Source organism: Rhineura floridana, chromosome 2 (assembly GCF_030035675.1).
Source record: "Rhineura floridana isolate rRhiFlo1 chromosome 2, rRhiFlo1.hap2, whole genome shotgun sequence".
In the NCBI taxonomy this organism is placed as follows: domain Eukaryota; kingdom Metazoa; phylum Chordata; class Lepidosauria; order Squamata; family Rhineuridae; genus Rhineura; species Rhineura floridana.
The window spans coordinates 135,346,715-135,366,459 of NC_084481.1; the positions used below are offsets into that span (position 1 = coordinate 135,346,715).

Here is a 19,745-nt window from a genome sequence, read left to right on the forward strand (position 1 = left end):
GCTATTTCTGTTTGCCACACCACTGTTAGGGATTCTCTAGTATTTGTATCTGGATTCTCTGTTGTTTGTATCCCACTGCTATGCTACCACATGTGACAGTCCTTCCCCGGCTCTTCCTGTCAGGTTCCTACCTGCTCGTGGTTACTGCCTGTCACTAGGCACCACCAGGGACTCCACCAGTCCGGACTGTCCTTTTTTATGGTTTCTCTCCCCACTCTAGCACAGATCTCAACAGATCCCCCTGCTAGGCAGCACCACCAGTCACGTCCTATAATCAGTATTCCCAGAGACTCTGCCTGAGTCTCTCTATCAGGTTACCTCTGTGACTGAGTGCTTAAGCTGTCCCACTCCCTTTGTATCAATGCAGATAATTCTGGTTTGCTCTGAATACTTGTGGTGTTATTCTTCCCTTCCCCGCTGCCACCATTTGTCACTCTTCAGCCTTGGTATTTACCTTACCCTCCCTTCTGGTCTGTGAAACCCCAGCCAAGGATCAGGCCTTTGGTAAACCAAAAGTATTTATTAAATAACAAAGATAACAAGATTACTTTAAAAGGCACTTAAGCATATGGTTTCATCTACTCCTGAGGTACTGGTCTTAGTATTAATCCGAACTCCACACTCTCCTCTCATAAACCCACCAAAACAACCCACTAACATCCACCTCACATCCACCTTCCACCTCACATCCACCTTCTACCTCACATCCACCTTCTACCTTCCTTCCTGATTTACCTGTCATCCTTCCATTTATACTGTCAGCCATTTTAAACATTCAGCCAATCATCCAGCATTCTACTGCCCATTCACTCCCCCTCCTCTTTCATTCCACTTACCATGTATCTCCTATACAAACAGCACTTACCATATATACACTAATAGAGGAACATCACAGAGACCCTTCTCTCAGTCCCAACACCCTCGCAAGTGCGATTGGTGGGGACGTGAGATACGACCTTCTCGGTGGCTGCTCCTAGGTTCTGGAACTCCCTTCCTAGGGAGGCACGAATGGCTCCCTCCTTGCCATTCTTCCGTCGGCAAGTAAAGACTTTTTTATTCCAACAGGCTTTTGGGATAGAAGGTGTTTAGGATTGGGCTTTACAAGGCTTGTTTTATATTATTATTTGTATTATTTTAAATTGTTTTTAGATTTTTAAGTGCTTTTATGGTTTTAAGGTTGTGCATAGTTTAATTGTATGTTTTTCTATGTTTTTAACTACATGTAGTTCTGTTTGTAAGCCGCCTTGAGTTCCAGTTTGGAAAAAGGCAGGGTAAAAATAAAGTTTCAGTTCAATTCAATTCAATTCAAAAAAGTGAGAATGCTAAAGACTGTAGTGTTATTGTCCTGTGTCCTTCCTCATTTTTTCCAAACCATTGCATGGAGCTGTGTATTCAGGTACCTCTATTGCCAACAAGTGAGTCTTTGCTGAAATTCCTTCTGCTGGGTAAGAGGCTGTCATAATCATTACAGACTTAGAAATATTTTGCACAAGTTTGACATGAAAGCTGCTGAAAATGAAGCTAATAGAAAACTCCTGTGTACACATGCTATTGCCAGCACATGTGCATATCTCATGGCTGTTTTATAACCCACATGTGTGAAAATATGAAGGAAAACCACTCCAAAAATATGAAATATCATTAACAATGTAAGGTTTTTGAAATAGTGGTTGGACTTTTTATTATATTGATTTATTTACAATATTTTTATACAGTTTTCTGTGCAAGCAGACTAAAATAGCAGTTTATAATGAACTGCAGAAGAGTCTTCAAGCCTCCTATCCTTGGTTATCGATTTGCTTTATGAATGAACATGTAAGAAGCTACTGGATGTAAGAAGGCAGTCTAGTGCACAGGAAGACCTTTACATATGGACAATATATTTTCCATTCCTAAAATAAATTTCTGGCAGGCCTCAGCAATAAGTCATTTTCCTGTTGGGGTCAGAACAAAATAAATTTGACTCACCTCTTCAGCATGAATGCCACAAAGTTTGCTTCCAGACAGGAGTTTATTTTTCAGGCTTTTGTTCTAAGGGAGGGAAAGAAACATGGGGGATTTTTTAGCACTAGCATGTATTAAAATATTAAGAAATCACCTAAATATTTTAGCTTGGTATACTAAAATATGATCTTCAAAATGGCAGTGAGGACAAAAATACATTCAGAATGAAGATAAATATATAATAGCAAATTTTCTTTCCTAGATGCCTGTGGAATTTCCTTTTAAATATTCATTTGAAGAGACAGAAAGGCACACTCTAAGCTATCCAAAACAGACTGTCAATGAAAGCAGAAAGCATTTATTTGAACTAGCCACACTATGGGATAGAAAATGTGAAAGTTTGTTGAAAAAATATTTTCACTCCCTGTTGACTTAAATAAAGCAATGCTAGATTTCCCTACATCCTGAGTTTTAGTCTGAAAGTGAAAATTCCATGCCTTCTGAACTCAAGCCATACAGAAATTTACTACAGCAATTGCAGACTGAAAACAAAAAGATAATGACTTATATTTCCCCTGATTTTCCTTCTATCAATCAACTTCCTCGGGTTTTTTTTACTTTCAGAAATGAAAGACAGCGGTAGCCTTAATACAAAGAAATTTCACTTGATTGAAAACTTTATTATTCTCCTCAAGAATGAAGTGAACACAAATCTTGATGGATGAGGGAGTTGGCAAACCTAAGGGCTTGTAGTTGGAGGAAGGCTAGGCAGGAAGGACAGTATTGTGATGTGCTGCAGGGCATCTCCCCCATTGTTACCAATTAAATGATTTCCCCACTAAAATCTAGTAATTTTATGTGCGTGTCTGGTGGCAAATTTTCCTGTCTAGTGAGAAATCTAGTGGATGTCAAACATTTTATGGTCAGGATCTGGCACTTTTTACAAATACTTCAATTTCATTGTTTCTCTCGCTATTATGTATTTCATGAAACTCTCTAGCCAAAATCTAGCCTTTTAATTTTTTTTTCTGTTTTTGGATATATTCTCATATTTTTCATTGTTTGGCTTTCTGTTCCTGTGTACAGTCTCTATAGTGCTACTTGACTACTGTTTCATTTTTGCTGTAAGTCATGGCTAGTTGGCTACCCCTTTGATTGAAAGGATACCAGAGTAATTTACCCAGCACAACACAGTGAGCCAGTGAGAGAGAGGAAGATTTTTAAGTCAAATCCTCTGGCGTGCTTGTTTTCTGAAAGTATAAAGACGAGTTCTTGCCAATTGGCTTACTGAGAAGGAAAATGTGCAGGTAATATTCTACCCAATCAAAGTGTGATGAAGCCTAAGTACCACCAATGGAGACACGATGGTTAGGAACTATAACCCTCAGAAATAAATAGCCTGAGCATGCGCAGAGTGTACCTGCCTCACCAATGAAGAACCTGTGTTTGTATTTAATAAGGTGATTCCACAATGTGTATCCTTTGTATAAACAGTACATCTTATAATCATCACAGAAAAAGCCTGATAGATCAGGCAAAGGCCCATCTAGTCCAGCATCCTATTCTCAGAGTAGCCAATCAAACACACACACAGCATTTTTTAGATTTAAAATAACAGGAATGCAAAACCTCCATACTTCTCTCAGATCTAAAAGACACACACAGATATTTATATCTGCAGTTCCAAACTTAAATACAACACACCAACTGCTGCTACTACATTTAAATTTTATTATCCACCTTGTTAAGCAATTCCTCACAATACAGTTTCACAATAATGCAAAAATATTCTCAAACACAGTGTGCAGTGGGTTAAGTTCAGATTTTGGTGAATTTAGGGCATGGGTCTGGTGGGAATTCCCCCCCTTCTCTGTAGTGCTCCGGTTTTTGCCTGGAGACTCCAGAGTTTTGAGGTCCTCTCTGGGTGAGTCACCTTAATCTCCAGATTCTCAGTTTTAATTTTTTTTTTAAATAAGTTTCTAGGTGTTCTGGTTCACAAGATATACACCCAAATGTCAGCTGCTCCGTGCAGCTTCAGTTAAATAAGTTTGTAGCAGGCTTCTCTAACCCCTGCCCTTTCAGGTTTGTAGCCAATAAATGAAGTCAGGGTTGTGATTTGTTGACCTCCAGGCAGTGCCTAGACCCCATTGCAATGCCAGAAAATGGTTGTTTTTTCCTGTTTATCTGACAATCTCATAAATTGAGTAAGTATATAGCTTTCAGGTTTTTTTCTCTCTCATGTGCAGGAGTCAAACGAGTTTAAATTTTTCTGGGCTGTTCAAGATGGCAGTGTTTTGAAATCTTCCCAATATGAAGCTTTAATCCAATACTTGCTTTTCTGGGAGTACAGCTGCTAAACCCACATACCCAGAAACCCCACTGAATTCAATAGGATTCTTCAGTAGATATGGTTAGGATTGTGCTGTAAATTAATGGAACTTTTGAGTGAACATAGCAAAGAATTCTGTTTGTGTTGTAAATCTTTCTCTCCCTCTCCAATCCTATTTTTAAAGCAAATAGGCAGGGGTTACTTAGGTATCACAGTTTTTATTATGTAGGAAACTAATACTGTTTGTTTAAAATGTTCTGCAATGACCAACTGGTTTGACAATAAACTGTTATAAGGGGTGTATGTATTTTTACATCTGCAGTGTGTGTGTGTGTGTATGGAGTCTTTCCAACAACCCTGTGAGCTAGGGTTGGTGACTGGAAACCAAGGCAGCTTGCAATAAGAAATAAATCTGTTTAAAATCCAATAACCATAAAAAAACAAGTGTAAATAGTTGCAAAACATCTTAAAGTGGCATGTTTCTGAATTTTGGGTTGGGTGAATAAAGTTCCTTATCACTTCAGCAGGCTTCTGCATGCTTCCCTGTTTGAGTAAGCCCCATTGAATACATTGGGACTTGCTCTTGAGAAAACAAACACAGGATTGCACTATAAGTATCTTTACAGGTTGTGTAAATAATAAACATCTTTGACAGTCATGATTCTATAAACATTTCTTCATGCTGTGTCCCAATCAGTATTTGATTTCACACTATGGTTGTATATTATTACTTCCTGTACATTTTAAGTGTGCCCTTCTTCCTTGGGGTCATCATGGTTCTCCATTGTTGTTTTCATCCTGAGGGGCAGACAGGCTGAGAGATGGTGAGTAGCCCATGGTGATGCAATACACTTCATAGCTCATTTCCATTTTGAAAAATTAATTAAAACTATTTACATGCAGGCAAAGTTTATTAAGTAGATCCACACAATACATTTAAAGCACATCCAGCTCTCATTTAAAATGCATGACTTCCCCTAAAGAATCCTGGGAAGTGTAGTTTCCCCCTCACAGTTGTAGTTCTCACCACCCTTAAGAAACTACAGTTCACATGATTCTGTGGTGGGATTCACGTCCTTCAAATAGGTGTTGAATGTGCTTTAAATGCATGCTGTGGATCTGCCCTAGGTATGCTGTGCATTCATTAGTGAACTGAAAAGAATAATTTTAAAAGAAACTTTTTTAAACAGAGGAGGGGCTGTAGCTCAGTGGTAGGGCATATCCTTTTGTCCAAAATTCAATTTCTGGAAGACTATTGCCTGGAATCCTGGAGAACCAATGCTAGTCCATGTCATCAGTACTCAGCTAGATGGTACCAAATGAGTGGGAAGAGACTCAAAGGCCACAGTGACTCCAAAATTTATTTATGTATTTTATTTACAACATTTATATACCGCTTTATTGTAAAAAATCTCAAAACGGTTTACAGAAGGAATTAAAACAATAAAATTATTGGCAAAAACAGTTAAAGGCAGGTATTTAAAAACATTGAAAATAATAAAACCAACAATGAGTTAAAACAGATAAAAATGCAATAGCTTCGACATGCCTGAGTAGGCTTGCCTAAACAAAAATGATTTTGGCAGGTGTTGAAAAAAGTACAATGAAGTGTCTGCCTAATGTCAATAGGCAGGGAGTTCCAAAGCTTAGGTGCTGCCATGCTAAAGGACTGATTTCTTGCAAGTTCTTGCAAGAATAGAACAAGTCCTATGTGGCACCTGTAACATGGAAAGCACACTTTGAACTTGGCCTGATAGCAAATTGGCAACCAGTGCAGAGGTATTATTATGCTGATAGGATATCACTGTTGTCAGCAATCATGCCATAGCATTTTGCACTAACTGCAGCCCCTGGATCAGGTTGTGCTGCATGAGGATTTCTGTGACCTTGGCTTCCCGGCTGCCTGGATTTTTTGTTTTGGTTTTTGGTTATGAATCCTGACTGGTTGTGGGATGCTGAGTTTTCTGCCTTACTCATAGGAATCTGGTTGTGGGATACTGAGTTTTTTTGCCTTACTCATAGGAATTTTGTTGTTGTTGGTATGGTATTGCATTTAGGAAATTATCACTGTCTTTTTCTTTTTCTGTTTGCATTTCATTTACCTTTAACCTCACTCCCTTACAGCCATAGAAGCAACAACAGTAGTTCCATGCGCTCAGCTCAACCCCCTTAAACCCACTGCTGATGCATCTTGTTGGTTGCATGATGGTTTGTTTCTTGCCCAATAGTGGTAAAAGAGAATTCACATACTAGGCAGCCTGGCTGCAATTGTTGTTGTTCCCAAGCAGCTGCCTGTATTTTCTCTCTGTCAGTTATTACTCACTGGAATTGGGTTGGCTGTCAAAGTTAGTTTATAGCAGCTCACAGGGTAGACAGGAAAGGGTAGAGAATCTTCTTACTCGTACTCCTTTCTCAGACCTCTTTCTGAAGTGAAGGGTCAAATCTGTAAAGAAGTTTGGAGCAGCCATGTTAAAACCTAGGGACAGGGCAGGGGGTTGTCAACCCTGCTTGAACATCTATAACTTTGCAGAGGATCACTAGTCAAGCTTTACCAACAGCACAATCTAAACTATATCTACTCAGAAGTAAGTCCTGTTGAGTTCTATGGGGCTTAGTCCCCTAGTAAGTGTGTTTAGAATTGCAGCCTTCAGGGGCATCCATCTTTACTCCTGAGTGCTCCCATCTAACATCTCCATAACACTAGGCTCCTTTTTTTCAACAATGGCCTTCTGGTGACTGGCCTCGCCTGAGGGCACTAGGCTAGATTAAATGTTCCCTACCCAGGTTTGATCTTTTAGCTAAGATTTCTATCTTAATTTCCAATCAGAGAAATGTTTTTGTTCGAATTGTATGATCCTAGCAACTGTGTTTGATGCTTAATTTTTCATGGTTAATGACATCACTAGGGCCCACCCCTGAAATCTCAGGGTTTGAGATGCTTTTGACCTGGGAACCCTACTCAGGCAGTCTCTGTAGGTTGTGTGAGATATTAATGCTTCTGGTAGGTGTGCCTAGGTTTTTGGGCCTAGAGTGCAGCAACCTAGCCTGGTCCAGGGCAGGACCTGAGAAGAAGCAGAGAGGTGAGTGAGCTGGCTCTCCAAGGCCCAGAAAGCCTAATGAGACTGCACTAATTTAGCCCAAGCAATGGGGAGCTGGAATATTATGTGTGCATGAATGTCTAGGTTGCATTTCTTCCCTAAATTTGTTTAAAAGGTTGAAAAAGATATCCTTTCAATCCTTTTAAGCTGGTTCTATTTCATAGTGGTTTTGAAGAGTGTAATGTGGCTAGAGCCTTATTTGCAACAGTTTAGACCTCCACCCAACTGTGCAAATCATAATAAATAATTCACCATAAATAATTAACAGTTCTCATACGAACCTATGGACTACCAAAATAGGGAATGTGACATTTGCTGGTAGAGTCATCAGAAGCAGTGTTAGCTGGCTGGCCCGGGCCTTTCTGTAGAACAGAGACTGTGTGCTTGTACAGTTAATTCTAGCACCTGTAGTTTGGAGAGTCGTATAGTATCTATGTGACATGTTATCAAGCATTTCCTTATGAAAAGTAATGTTTATAGGTATTAATTTAATTTTTAAAGTGAAACTTCTCTTAATTGCTTTTCTGGCATGGTAAAGGAGGCCAGGGTAGTTGGTTCCAGGAAGCAGCTGCCTCAGGAGAACTGAACTCACAGTCACAAGCTTAGTAAAACATTGTACCTGTACAAGCAAGCCTTTCCACGCATGTACACTTTGTATGCTGCAAACCTTAGGTGCATCTACAGCTGTGTGTGAAAATTCATTCTCAACTTTGACACATGTGCTGACACCATACAGGTGTTAATGCTTCATCAGAGAAAAGCAAATTTAGTAATCTTGGCTTTTGAAAGTAACATATTTGAAGGAATTTCAAGTGGACAGTTCCCCTGCAAGTATGCAGAGAAATCACGGCACATTAGACTTTATTAACAGTTCAGATCATTATGGTAGGATGACTTGCATGACAAACAATTACTTCCTGGTCATTGTTATTTAGTTTATACAACTATTTTGCATGTGGGAAATATTGTATTTCAATTGATTTGCTTTTTGTAAACTCCAGAAGTCATTGTTCCTAATTAAAATTCATAAATTGGGGGTTATTTTTGTCATTACCTATGTAAACTTTGTTCCCCAGAAACCAATGCCCCAACCCTTCTGCCCCCCACTTTATGTCTCTGCCTCCCTATGAAAATTGTCTCACTGCATTCCTGCATACATCTTTATGTATACATGGCCCCTTAACACTGCCACTGAATGGGCTGCTTGCAGGGGACAATAACTTCTAGGAGGTTGGGGAAGAGAAATTACCGTCATTGCCCTCCCAGCATTTCTCTTTTGCTGCAGTTAGTCTCCTCTAGAGAAAACAAGAGGGAGACAGCTGTAAGCCAAGATGACCACCTAGAGGTCTATTGTCTGTTAGATGTCTTTTTCGCTTTGTGCTTATGCATTTAAATTGATATTATTTCTTTTGTAATATTGAATTTACTTTTAAATTGCTGGGTTTTGTTCTATTAGAATTTATTATGTTTTGTGCTTTGTATTTTGAATGTTTGTTGTAAGCTGCTTTTTGCACAGCTTGTGGAAAAGGAGCATATAAATAAACTCAATCAATCAATCAGGGGCAATGGCCAACATGTGTGTCACTGGCATGGAGCAGGCCTAGCCAGCACAAACCTCCAACCTCTCACATTTGCTCTCAAACACATGAAGGAGTTGTGTGAACTGCCCAGATGTCTTCACATAAAAATTAGCTCGCAAGGAGAAGCAGCATTGGCATGGGGAACAATTGTGTCAAATATCCTTCTCACAAGCTATCACACTTCAAATTTAACTCTATAAACACCACATGGTAGCTGCAAATATCATTCAAGAACTGCCCCACAGTCTTTTACTTGGTAATAAATTTCATTTATCTTAACAGATTCTTCGCTTGATAAACAACTATGTAGACTGAGCCTATTTTAAATTCATTCATCTTCATGAGAATACTGTGAGCCAGACAACCTATGTTCACTTATATGTAGATGTCAAACTGCCCATACATTTTAGTGTACATGGATTTTTTTCCAGATACTTTGCAACAAAACCTGTACCACGTCTTTTTACTCTTTCTCCACCTTCATTTTCTGTCCTCAATTATTACACAAACCCATTACTATCTATATTTCATTACGTGTGGGATATTAAGAAGCCTCATGAAAAAGCTAAAGTGGTTTCTAATGGCTCTTATGTTTTTTTAAACACCATGCTACTCCAATCGAGGAGAACTTGCATAATTAATACTACATTTTTAATATAGTAACATTTATGACATTGACAAGCAGTGTAGATGTTCAGGATACAGTATGATACTTTAGAGTAATGCCAGAGGCAGGCTGTAAAAGTTCTTTCAGGCAATTTCCCATTTCTGTATTTATACAGGTAGTATCATAATAATATAGCACTTACTTACAGAGTCAAATAAAGATCAGGAACCCTTGTCTCTAGCACTGGAGGCCCATTTTTTTCTCCAGAAAATGCCACTTTGGGGAGGAATGTTTTTGAGCAGAGAAGCAGCAAGGAGAAGCCTCTTAAGCTGCTTTGCTCTGCACAGGGTACAAAAACATGGGTTGGTAGTAGGGTTGTCAGGTTCAGGGCCTGAGACTGATCCTGTATCTTTAGGAGAAGAGAAAGTCAGCCAAGTGCAGGTGTTCTAGCAACACTATAATGGGAAAAACCACCAGATGGAATTCTCCCTTCCCCCTGCACAACTTTTAAAGATACAGAAGACCTCTTGGTTGCCAGACCCGGCCTGTCTTCTGTATCTTTAAAAGTTGTGCAGGGGGAAGGGAGAATTCCACCTTGTGGGTCTTCCCATTACAGTGTTGCAAGAACACCTGCAGTTGGCTGACTTTCTCTTCTCCTAAAGATACAGGATCAGTCTCAGGCCCTGAACCTGGCAACCCTAGTTGGTAGCCCTACAAGGTGAAAGCTGCTAGAGGGGGATTTGAACAGGCCTATAAGAAAAGGGTTAAGCACGCCCTCTTCTACTGCTGTTTCTCTGCCCCTCCCAATGTAGATGTTTTTCCTTGAAGAAAATGGCCATCATGGTTCAGTACATGCATATGGGTGCAACATGTGTTAATTACTTGGGGAAAGTAACACAGAATGAATACATAATTTTTTAACAATAAAATACTGTAGGACTAGAAAGTTTCCATACTGGATTTTTTATATCCCACTCCACCACAGTAAATAAAAGAATAATCCAACCCCATGTCTTGCACCCAAGTAAGGCCCAGTAATCTAATCAAAGTAGCAACACTGTCATCAGTAACACTCAGAACGTTGAATCTTAGATCTAAGAGATTTACCACAGCTTGAATTCTTATATTTTAGTCATAAACAAGCAATGTGATTGTGTAAGATAAATGTCACTATCACAATAATTCCTAACCTTGTTAAGTCAGGTAATAAGTACATTTTAAACTAATCTTCAACTTGTTTAGTTTTTTAATTAAGAAAAACTTTCAATTAAGCCAGGTGTGAGTATTTTGATCTGAAATCTCAATTTAATTTTCTTTTTTTCCCCCTTTTGTATAGAAACTCCTGAAAGTGGATAGGGTGAAGGTTTTAAATGATGATGATGATGATAGGCATTGCAATAGTTCCCCAGAGAAACACAGATAGAGCATTTCTCTTTGAAGAATTTCAGTTCAGTGGGGTTCCATTACTTTTCACACTGCAGCATGCAGAGTCTTGAAAATCTACATTAAAACACATTTTAAAAATAAACATATGTGAACTCTTTCAATGACTACCACCTGTAAATGATACAGAAACCTAAGTCGTATGCATTTGATTCTTTTAGTTAAACACCTTGCAGTAGTAATGCAAATTTATTGCTAGCTAGTAATAGCATCCTCTAAAATTATGCATGGGAAACATGTTGACACTTGAAACAGATTATTAATTGAATTCAGTACATCAAGCCAGAGTTAAGTCTGCATTCTAATGGAGACTCTGAAAGTTTTACTTGTAAATAAGACATGTGCTGTTTTTATTTGAATAAATGTGCTTGCTAAGACCAATGCAAAGGCAATTCACATTCACTGTTTACATTTGAAATCCCTCATGTGTCCTTTGCTCAATTTCTGGGTAATGACAGCATACAGCATCTTGTTTCACACATATTTTAACTTGTTCCTGTCTATTACCCAGTGAAAGTGGCTCCTTCTGACATGATAAATTGCTTCAAGCTGCTTGATGCAGGTGTTTGTGGAACTATGAGGCAATGAAGAGGAACTACAATATTATTGTACAGAGAACTTGAAAGTCACACTTGCAGCACATCTACTTGTTTCTTTGACGAACCTACACAAATCAAATCAATAAGCACAAATGGGAAGAGATTAAGAGTTTACAGCCATGTTTAATTGCAAGGATACATGTAAGAACTAGCATTTTATCGGCATACAGGCGGGCCCCGTTTATACGGCAGGTTCCATTCTGGACTGTTGCCATAAAGCAGAAATTGCCGTAAAGCGGAAATCGCCGTAAAGTGAAACTCATTGAAAATAAGGGGGGGCGTTGCACGAAAATGACGTGAAAATGTTGCAAAAGCGCAAAAACGGCCTTAAAATGGGGAATTTCCCCTCATTGAAAGCTGTCGCATTAGCGGAACGCCGGAAAATGGAACGCCGGTAAGCGGGGCCCTACTGTATTCTACACCACTACTCAGCACAGTCCTTGTTTTTCTTGATGCTAAGGGCCAGGCAGATACTTCACACCTGCTAAGTCTTATGCTATGCCAAGGACACTTTCAGTCATGGATTGATTCTACAATTTTGCATAAAGCATGGAAAGCCTGAAGGCAGGAGCTATCCAAATTTTGTAATAAAAGAACTAAATTTCCACTGTTAATACTTTTTGCAACTGTTACTTATTTTCTTTGGATTTGTGTGACCTGGTGCTCAGTATTACTACTCCTATTGTAAAACCAGAGCAAAGTACCCAAGCAGGAAACAATGAGGAATCTGGCACAAAAATAATTTTCTTTCCAAGCACAAATGCAGAGACTCTGAACTACAGTTTTGTCCAGTTTGGACAAAGAACAGGGGGTCAAGGGCACTACAGAGCTCCAATTGATAACTTGATTAATTATAAACCAATCTGCAGGAAAGCCTGAGAATAATACTGAAAGATGGCTGCATTTTCCCAGAGAACAGAAAAAAAATTGCAATCTGGGAAGGATATGGTTAGCCTAAGGCAAGAATATCACTCTTCATCTCAAATTAAGAATGAGCTAGAAGAAGATAGGGAAGAGCCATAGTGTAGTGGTAGAGCATCTGGCTTGCATGCAGAAGGGCCCAGTTTCAATCCCCAGCATCTTCAGGCAAGGCTAGGACAGTCTTCTGCCTGAAACCTTTGAGATAGTATTGACCTAGATGAACCAATGGTCTGACTCAGTATAAGGCAGCTTCCTGTGTTTCTGTGCTCTATCCACTGTGGTAATTATTGTGCTAATGCACTGATCATTTTGCTATGATACCTCTGAAGGGTGGAGGTAGAGTTGAATTGACACAGAGTACATATCCAGTTTCTTTGAGTTCACAAATGCTTGCAATCACATGTAGTAGTATCACCAGCCCAATATATCTCCACACAGCAAGCAACCAACAAGGGCACTGCCATCTGTGCTGCAGGAATCATGCTTTGAACCGGCAAATAAGAGTTGTTCCTTTTTCAAAGGTACCCATGTGGGCTCAGTTTCTTCACTTCCAGTTTGGCATACAAGGATCAAACAGAGAGTGGGAAGTGTCCATATGGAAACTCCTTAATGCTAACCAAGATGAGCTGTGTAGTAGTATCGGTACAATAATAGGAAACTGCCTTATGACAGGACCCAGTGTCACACCGGTTGTTTAACTATCCCAGTATTTCCGTTGGCTCTAAAGGGTCTCACCCAGGGGCTTATCAGCTGTCTGATCCTTTTAAATGTAAATGTAAATGGATGCAACTTTGGGCATTCTGCATGCAAAGCTTACCAATGAATTTTGGAATTTCTAAGATCCTCTGGTACATCTTGAAAAAAGCTCATGGATGAACAATTTTGATTAAAAACTGAATTTGCCTAGATGTTTTAATTCAAAAGAGAAAGTCATTTTGGAAAACCAACCTCCCTTCTTGCCCATCCCAAAGGCATTGTTGTACCAGTGATCAGAGTGGAAGCTTGCTGACAGCATGATGAATAATGATGTCATCTTTACTTATTAAAGCTATATTCAACAAACCTCACCAGATGACAGGCTAAATTTATCAAGGGCACTCATGGGAACCTGTTCCGAAGAGCAAATGAACACTGTTGTTTACTGCTGGAATGCTATTTGGTGTTACTGAGCTCTGACCACATTGCAATGACAGGGATTGTTTTGCATCTTGATTAATATTGATGATATTCCCTCTCTTGCAGCATACAAAGCACATTTAACCTGTGCTCAGGTTGGACAAATAATCTGGCTGTGCAACTAATTATCAAATTGTATTCACAATAAGCAGATTATTTGTTAATATTCAGAGTACACCATCCTGCTTATGTTTCACTACACTTTTTATTATTTCAACTATTTTTTTACACTTTTAACCTGGCCTGTCTACAAGATTCAAGAATCCAGATGAATATTAGAATATCAGAAGAGAAAATAGAAAATTTAAATCCCATGCACACACACACAAACACACTTAACTATGATAACTGCACAAAACTCTGAAGTCCATTTCACATGATAGGCTGACAATGGCTATCAAGGTGACTACAGTTTTTATGGAGTTGGAGAACAAAGGCTCAATTTGATTGTATCCAAAAGTGTCCTTGAAGAAGGGTTGATGGACTCAAACATACTTGTGCATCTAGAGGCTTCCTTCTTTGTTTTCCTACATTGTATGAGTCCTACTTCACAGAAACAATTAACTATGTTGATATAGACCCTTATTCTTTTACACAGATTAGTCATTCATACCAATGTACTAATACCATGAACTCATACATTGAATTCATACAATGAATGTGCACGAGAGAACAGTGCCACAGTGACCAACACATAAAATATGAAAAGTCCCTAGGACATACAACTGTACACACAGAGGGCTTTCCTCTTTATGTACTGTCCCAAAGTTCCCAAACACTCCAAGATGGTCCTTTACACTTACAAATTTATGGGCTGGGGGTGGGGTGTGTTTTGGGATTTTACCAGAATGTTGTGGGTACAACTGCCCCCTTCCTATGTTCATTGCATGTCCTAATAGTGACAAGGGGTCATGTTATGGTTCTCAGAAAGAACTGTATCATCAGGACAATGTGTGAAAATGTTCGTTACTTTTCATCTGAAGAGGGCTCAAAGTAATGTATCAGTCATCTTCCAGAGGAAGAAAGTTCTATAAATGTGGAGCAGTGCCAATAATGTTTCTCTATATTTAGATTTATTATTAGCTTTATGTTTGATCTTCATGCACATACATGATCTCAAGATACATTAGGTTATTCGCCTAGGTGTCCTGCAGAATCGTCATGTGAGTGAGAGGCCTTGAGGTTTGGTCAAGGGAAATTTACTTGGGCCAGGGAGGAATTCCGACACTGACAAATGTTCTTAAATCTTCAGTCAGGCTTGGACAAAGATTCCAGTATGGCATCTGGGATCCCATTCTGTAGTCATTTGCTGTCCAACTGTCTAGAAAGAAGATTAATAAAAGCAGCTCTCTTGCCAAGTGACACACAAGACCATGTAAAGATCACAGTAGGAAATAAGAGCCAGATAGTCTCTCAGGTCCAATTCAGTTGTTACACTCAACACATTCCAGTCATGAGTTTCCTGCCTCTCCCCTACCACCTGCATTATTTATAACAAGTATGAGACATTAAGTTGAAATATGTATACCTCCACTTTGTTGTTGTTGAAATAAAAAATGGAAATGGACTGCCTTTAAGTCGACTCCGACTTATGGCAACCCTATGAACAGGGTTTTCATGGTAGCGGTGTTCAGAGGTGGTTTACCATTGCCTTCCTCTGAGGCTGAGAGGCAGCGACTGGCCCAAGGTCACCTCATGAACTTCCTGGCTGTGTGGGGATTCAAACCTGGTCTCCTAGGTCGTAGTCCAACACTAACCACTACACCATACTGGCTGTCTTGTTGTTACATGCCTTCAAGTCAATTACAACTTATGGCAACCCAATGTATCCTTTTGGATGGATTCATAGGGTTTTCATGGTAAGAGTTATTCAGAAGTGGTTTATCATTGTGTTTCCCTAAGCCTATGGCACCTGGTATTCCCAGGCAGTCTCCTATCCAAGTACTAACCAGGCCTGACCCTGCTTAGCTTCCGAGATCAGACGAGATCAGGCTTGTTCAGGGTAATTTTGCTAGGAGCAGAGCTTGGAAAAGTTACTTTTTAAAACTACAACTCCCATCAGCCCCAGCCAGCATGGCCACTGGATTGGGCTGATGGGAGTTGTAGTTCAAAAAAGTAACTTTTCTAAGCTCTGGCTAGGAGGCACTGTTTTACAGTGGCTCCGTTCCTACCTAGTGGATAGGACCCAGAAAGTGGTGCTGGGAGACTACTGCCGTTGGCCTACGGGATACTGCAGGGTTCCATTCTGTCTCCCATGCTCTTTAACAGTTATATGAAACCACTGGGACAGGTCATTTAGGGATTTGGCGTGCAATGTCATCAATATGCTGATGGCAGGGTGGGAGTGCTCGTCCTAAACCGGTGCCTGGAGGCTGTGAAGGTCTGGATGTGGGCAAACAAACTGAAACTTAATCCAGATAAGATGGAAGTGTTGCTGACCAAGGGAAAAACTGTCCCAGGGATAGGGTTGCCACCTGTTCTGAATGGTGTTGCACTCCCCTTGAAAGAGCAGGTTCTCAGTTTGGGAGTTCTGGATCCTGCCCTGCTGCTGGAATATCAGGTGGCTGCGGTAGCCAGGGGTGCTTTTGGCTATCTCAAAATGGTCTACCAGCTGTGTCCATTCCCAGAAGTAGCTGACTTAGCCATGGAGACACATGCATTGGTAGCATCGAGGCTTGATTAATGTAACACACTTTATGTGGGGCTACCTTTGAAAATTATTCGGAAACTACAGTTGGTCCAAAATGCAGCTGCCAGAATGTTCACTGGAGCACGGCGCAGGGAGCATATCACCGGTGCTTTATCGGCTCTTGTTGTTATGTTGTTATGTGCCTTCATGTCAATTATGACTTATGAACATAAGAACATAAGAAGAGCCTGCTGGATCAGGCCAGTGGCCCATCTAGTCCAGCATACTGTTCTCACAGTGGCCAACCAGGTGCCTGGGGGAAGCCCGCAAGCAGGACCCGAGTGCAAGAACACTCTCCCCTCCTGAGGCTTCCGGCAACTGGTTTTCAGAAGCATGCTGCCTCTGACTAGGGTGGCAGAGCACAGCCATCACGGCTAGTAGCCATTGATAGTCCCGTCCTCCATGAATTTGTCTAATCTTCTTTTAAAGCCATCCAAGCTGGTGGCCATTACTGCATCTTGTGGGAGCAAATTCCATAGTTTAACTATGCGCTGAGTAAAGAAGTACTTCCTTTTGTCTGTCCTGAATCTTCCAACATTCAGCTTCTTTGAATGTCCCGAGTTCATGTATTATGAGAGAGGAAGAAGAACTTTTCTCTGTCCACTTTCTCAATGCCATGCATAATTTTATACACTTCTATCATGTCTCCTCTGACCCGCCTTTTCTCTAAACTAAAAAGCCCAAATGCTGCAACCTTTCCTCGTAAGGGAGTTGCTCCATCCCCTTGATCATTCTCGCTGCCCTCTTCTGAACCTTTTACAACTCTATAATATCCTTTTTGAGATGAGGCGACCAGAACTGTACATAGTATTCCAAATGCGGCCGCACCATAGATTTATACAACGGCATTATGATATCGGCTGTTTTATTTTCAATACCTTTCCTAATTATCGCTAGCATGGAATTTGCCTTTTTCACAGCTGCCGCACACTGCGTCAACATTTTCATCGTGCTGTCCACTACAACACAGAGGTCTCTCTCCTGGTCGGTCACCACCAGTTCAGACCCCATGAGCGTATGACCCCCCTTATGAGGAAAGGTTGCAGCATTTGGGCTTTTTAGTTTAGAGAAAAGGCGGGTCAGAGGAGACATGATAGAAATGTATAAAATTATGCATGGCATTGAGAAAGTGGATAGAGAAAAGTTCTCCCTCTCTCATAATACTAGAACTTGTGGACATTCAAAGAAGCTGAATGTTGGAAGATTCAGGACAGACAAAAGGAAGTACTTCTTTACTCAGCGCATAGTCAAACTATGGAATTTGCTCCCACAAGATGCAGTAATGGCCACCAGCTTGGATGGCTTTAAAAGAAGATTAGACAAATTCATGGAGGACAGGGCTATCAATGGCTACTAGCCATGATGGCTGTGCTGTGCCACCCTAGTCAGAGGCAGCATGCTTCTGAAAACCAGTTGCCGGAAGCCTCAGGAGGGGAGTGTTCTTGCACTCAGGTCCTGCTTGCGGGCTTCCCCCAGGCACCTGGTTGGCCACTGTGAGAACAGGATGCTGGACTAGATGGGCCACTGGCCTGATCCAGCAGGCTCTTCTTATGTTCTTATGTATATGTGAAATTCAGATTTTTTGCTCCAATATGCATAATTTTACACTTGTTTATATTGAATTGCATTTGCCATTTTTCCGCCCATTCACTCAGTTTGGAGAGGTCTTTTTGGAGCTCTTCACAATCCCTTTTTGTTTTAACAACCCTGAACAATTTAGTGTCGTCTGCAGACTTGGCCACTTCACTGCTCACTCCTAATTCTAGGTCATTAATGAACAAGTTGAAAAGTACAGGTCCCAATACCGATCCCAGAGGGACTCCACTTTCTACAGCCCCCCATTGGGAGAACTGTCCGTTTATTCCTACTCTCTGCTTTCTGCTTCTTAACCTATTCCTTATCCACAAGAGGACCTCTCCTCTTATTCCATGACTGCTAAGCTTCCTCAGAAGTCTTTGGTGAGGTACCTTGTCAAACGCTTTTTGAAAGTCTAAGTACACTATGTCCACTGGATCACCTCTATCTATATGCTTGTTGACACTCTCAAAGAATTCTAATAGATTACTGAGACCAAGGACTTTCCCTTGCAGAAGCCATGCTGGCTCTGCTTCATCAAGGCTTGTTCTTCTATGTGCTTAGTTAATCTAGCTTTAATCATACTTTCTACCAGTTTTCCAGGGACAGAAGTTAAGCTAACTGGCCTGTAATTTCCAGGATCCCTCTGGATCCCTTTTTTAATATTGGTGTTACATTTGCCACTTTCCAGTCCTCAGGCACGGAGGAAGACCCGAGGGACAAGTTACATATTTTAGTTAGCAGATCAGCAATTTCACATTTGAGTTCTTTGAGAACTCTCGGGTGGATGCCATCCGGGCCCGGTGATTTGTCAGTTTTTATATTGTCCATTAAGCCTAGAACTTCCTCTCTCGTTACCACTATTTGTGTCAGTTCCTTGTAAGTTCAGGTCTGTGGCTTCCTTTATGGAATCAATCCATCTCTTGTTTGGCCTTCCTCTTTTTATACTCCCTGCTGTTTTTCCCAGCATTATTGTCTTTTCTTTTTTTTTTTTTTCAATAATTTTTATTCAGATTTTCATAAAACATACAAGACAAAATCATAAAACATTCAAAGACAAAAAACAAAATCAAAAATAGTTAAACAAAAAGAAAAAAAGAAAAGAAGAAAAAAAAAAAACAAAAATAAAAAATAAAGAGTAAAATATTGACTTCCCATTTGTCAAAGATCAAATCAGTTATAAGTCTATAATATATAGCAATCCTGTCTCTTAAGTCATATTATAAAATCACTTTCCTCCAGTAGTTATCTTACTTAATCATCAAATCTCATAAACATTACTTTATTCTTTCCACAAAAAGTCAAAGAGAGGTTTCAATTCTTTAAGAAATATATCTATCAATTTTTTTTTCCAGATAAGCATATCGATTAATCCATCTCATTACTAATTATGATAATCTTATTGTCATAACCATAGTCAAAATAAACATTTCAATTAATCCATCACATCAGAATCTGTTAGGTTCAGTAATTTCAGTAGCCATTGTTCTATTATCTCTATTAGTTCCATTTTCCATCTTCCATCTTCAGTAGTCTTGTTAAGTCCAGTAATTTCAATATCCAATCTTCCATTATCAGTATTCCATAATAATCTTGCTGTCAAAGCCATAGTCATATAATAAGAGTCTGATGGGAATTACCTCTATCCCAAATATTTTCTTGCCATCCATTCTGAATAAGTTGCTGAAATACTGCTGTAAAATCATATCTCTGTTCTTTTTTTCAAAATACACTGGGTCATCTCTTAAAAGTTTTTCCATTGTCACATGGCTGCAGTTAATTCC

At 39.9% G+C, this 19,745-nt stretch overlaps 1 protein-coding gene and 1 pseudogene across 4 annotated transcripts in view; both read right to left on the reverse strand.

Annotated features, from left to right (window-relative positions):
* Positions 1–19,745, reverse strand: part of LUZP2 (leucine zipper protein 2) — a 592,171-nt gene that overhangs the window by 177,206 nt on the left and 395,220 nt on the right. For all 4 annotated transcript variants that reach the window (XM_061610611.1, XM_061610612.1, XM_061610614.1 and 1 more), the window contains exon 6: positions 1,969–2,031. In XM_061610611.1, the coding sequence (XP_061466595.1) occupies positions 1,969–2,031 (63 nt within the window). The remainder of the gene's footprint in view (positions 1–1,968; positions 2,032–19,745) is intronic.
* Positions 15,598–15,716, reverse strand: LOC133378551 (5S ribosomal RNA; annotated as a pseudogene).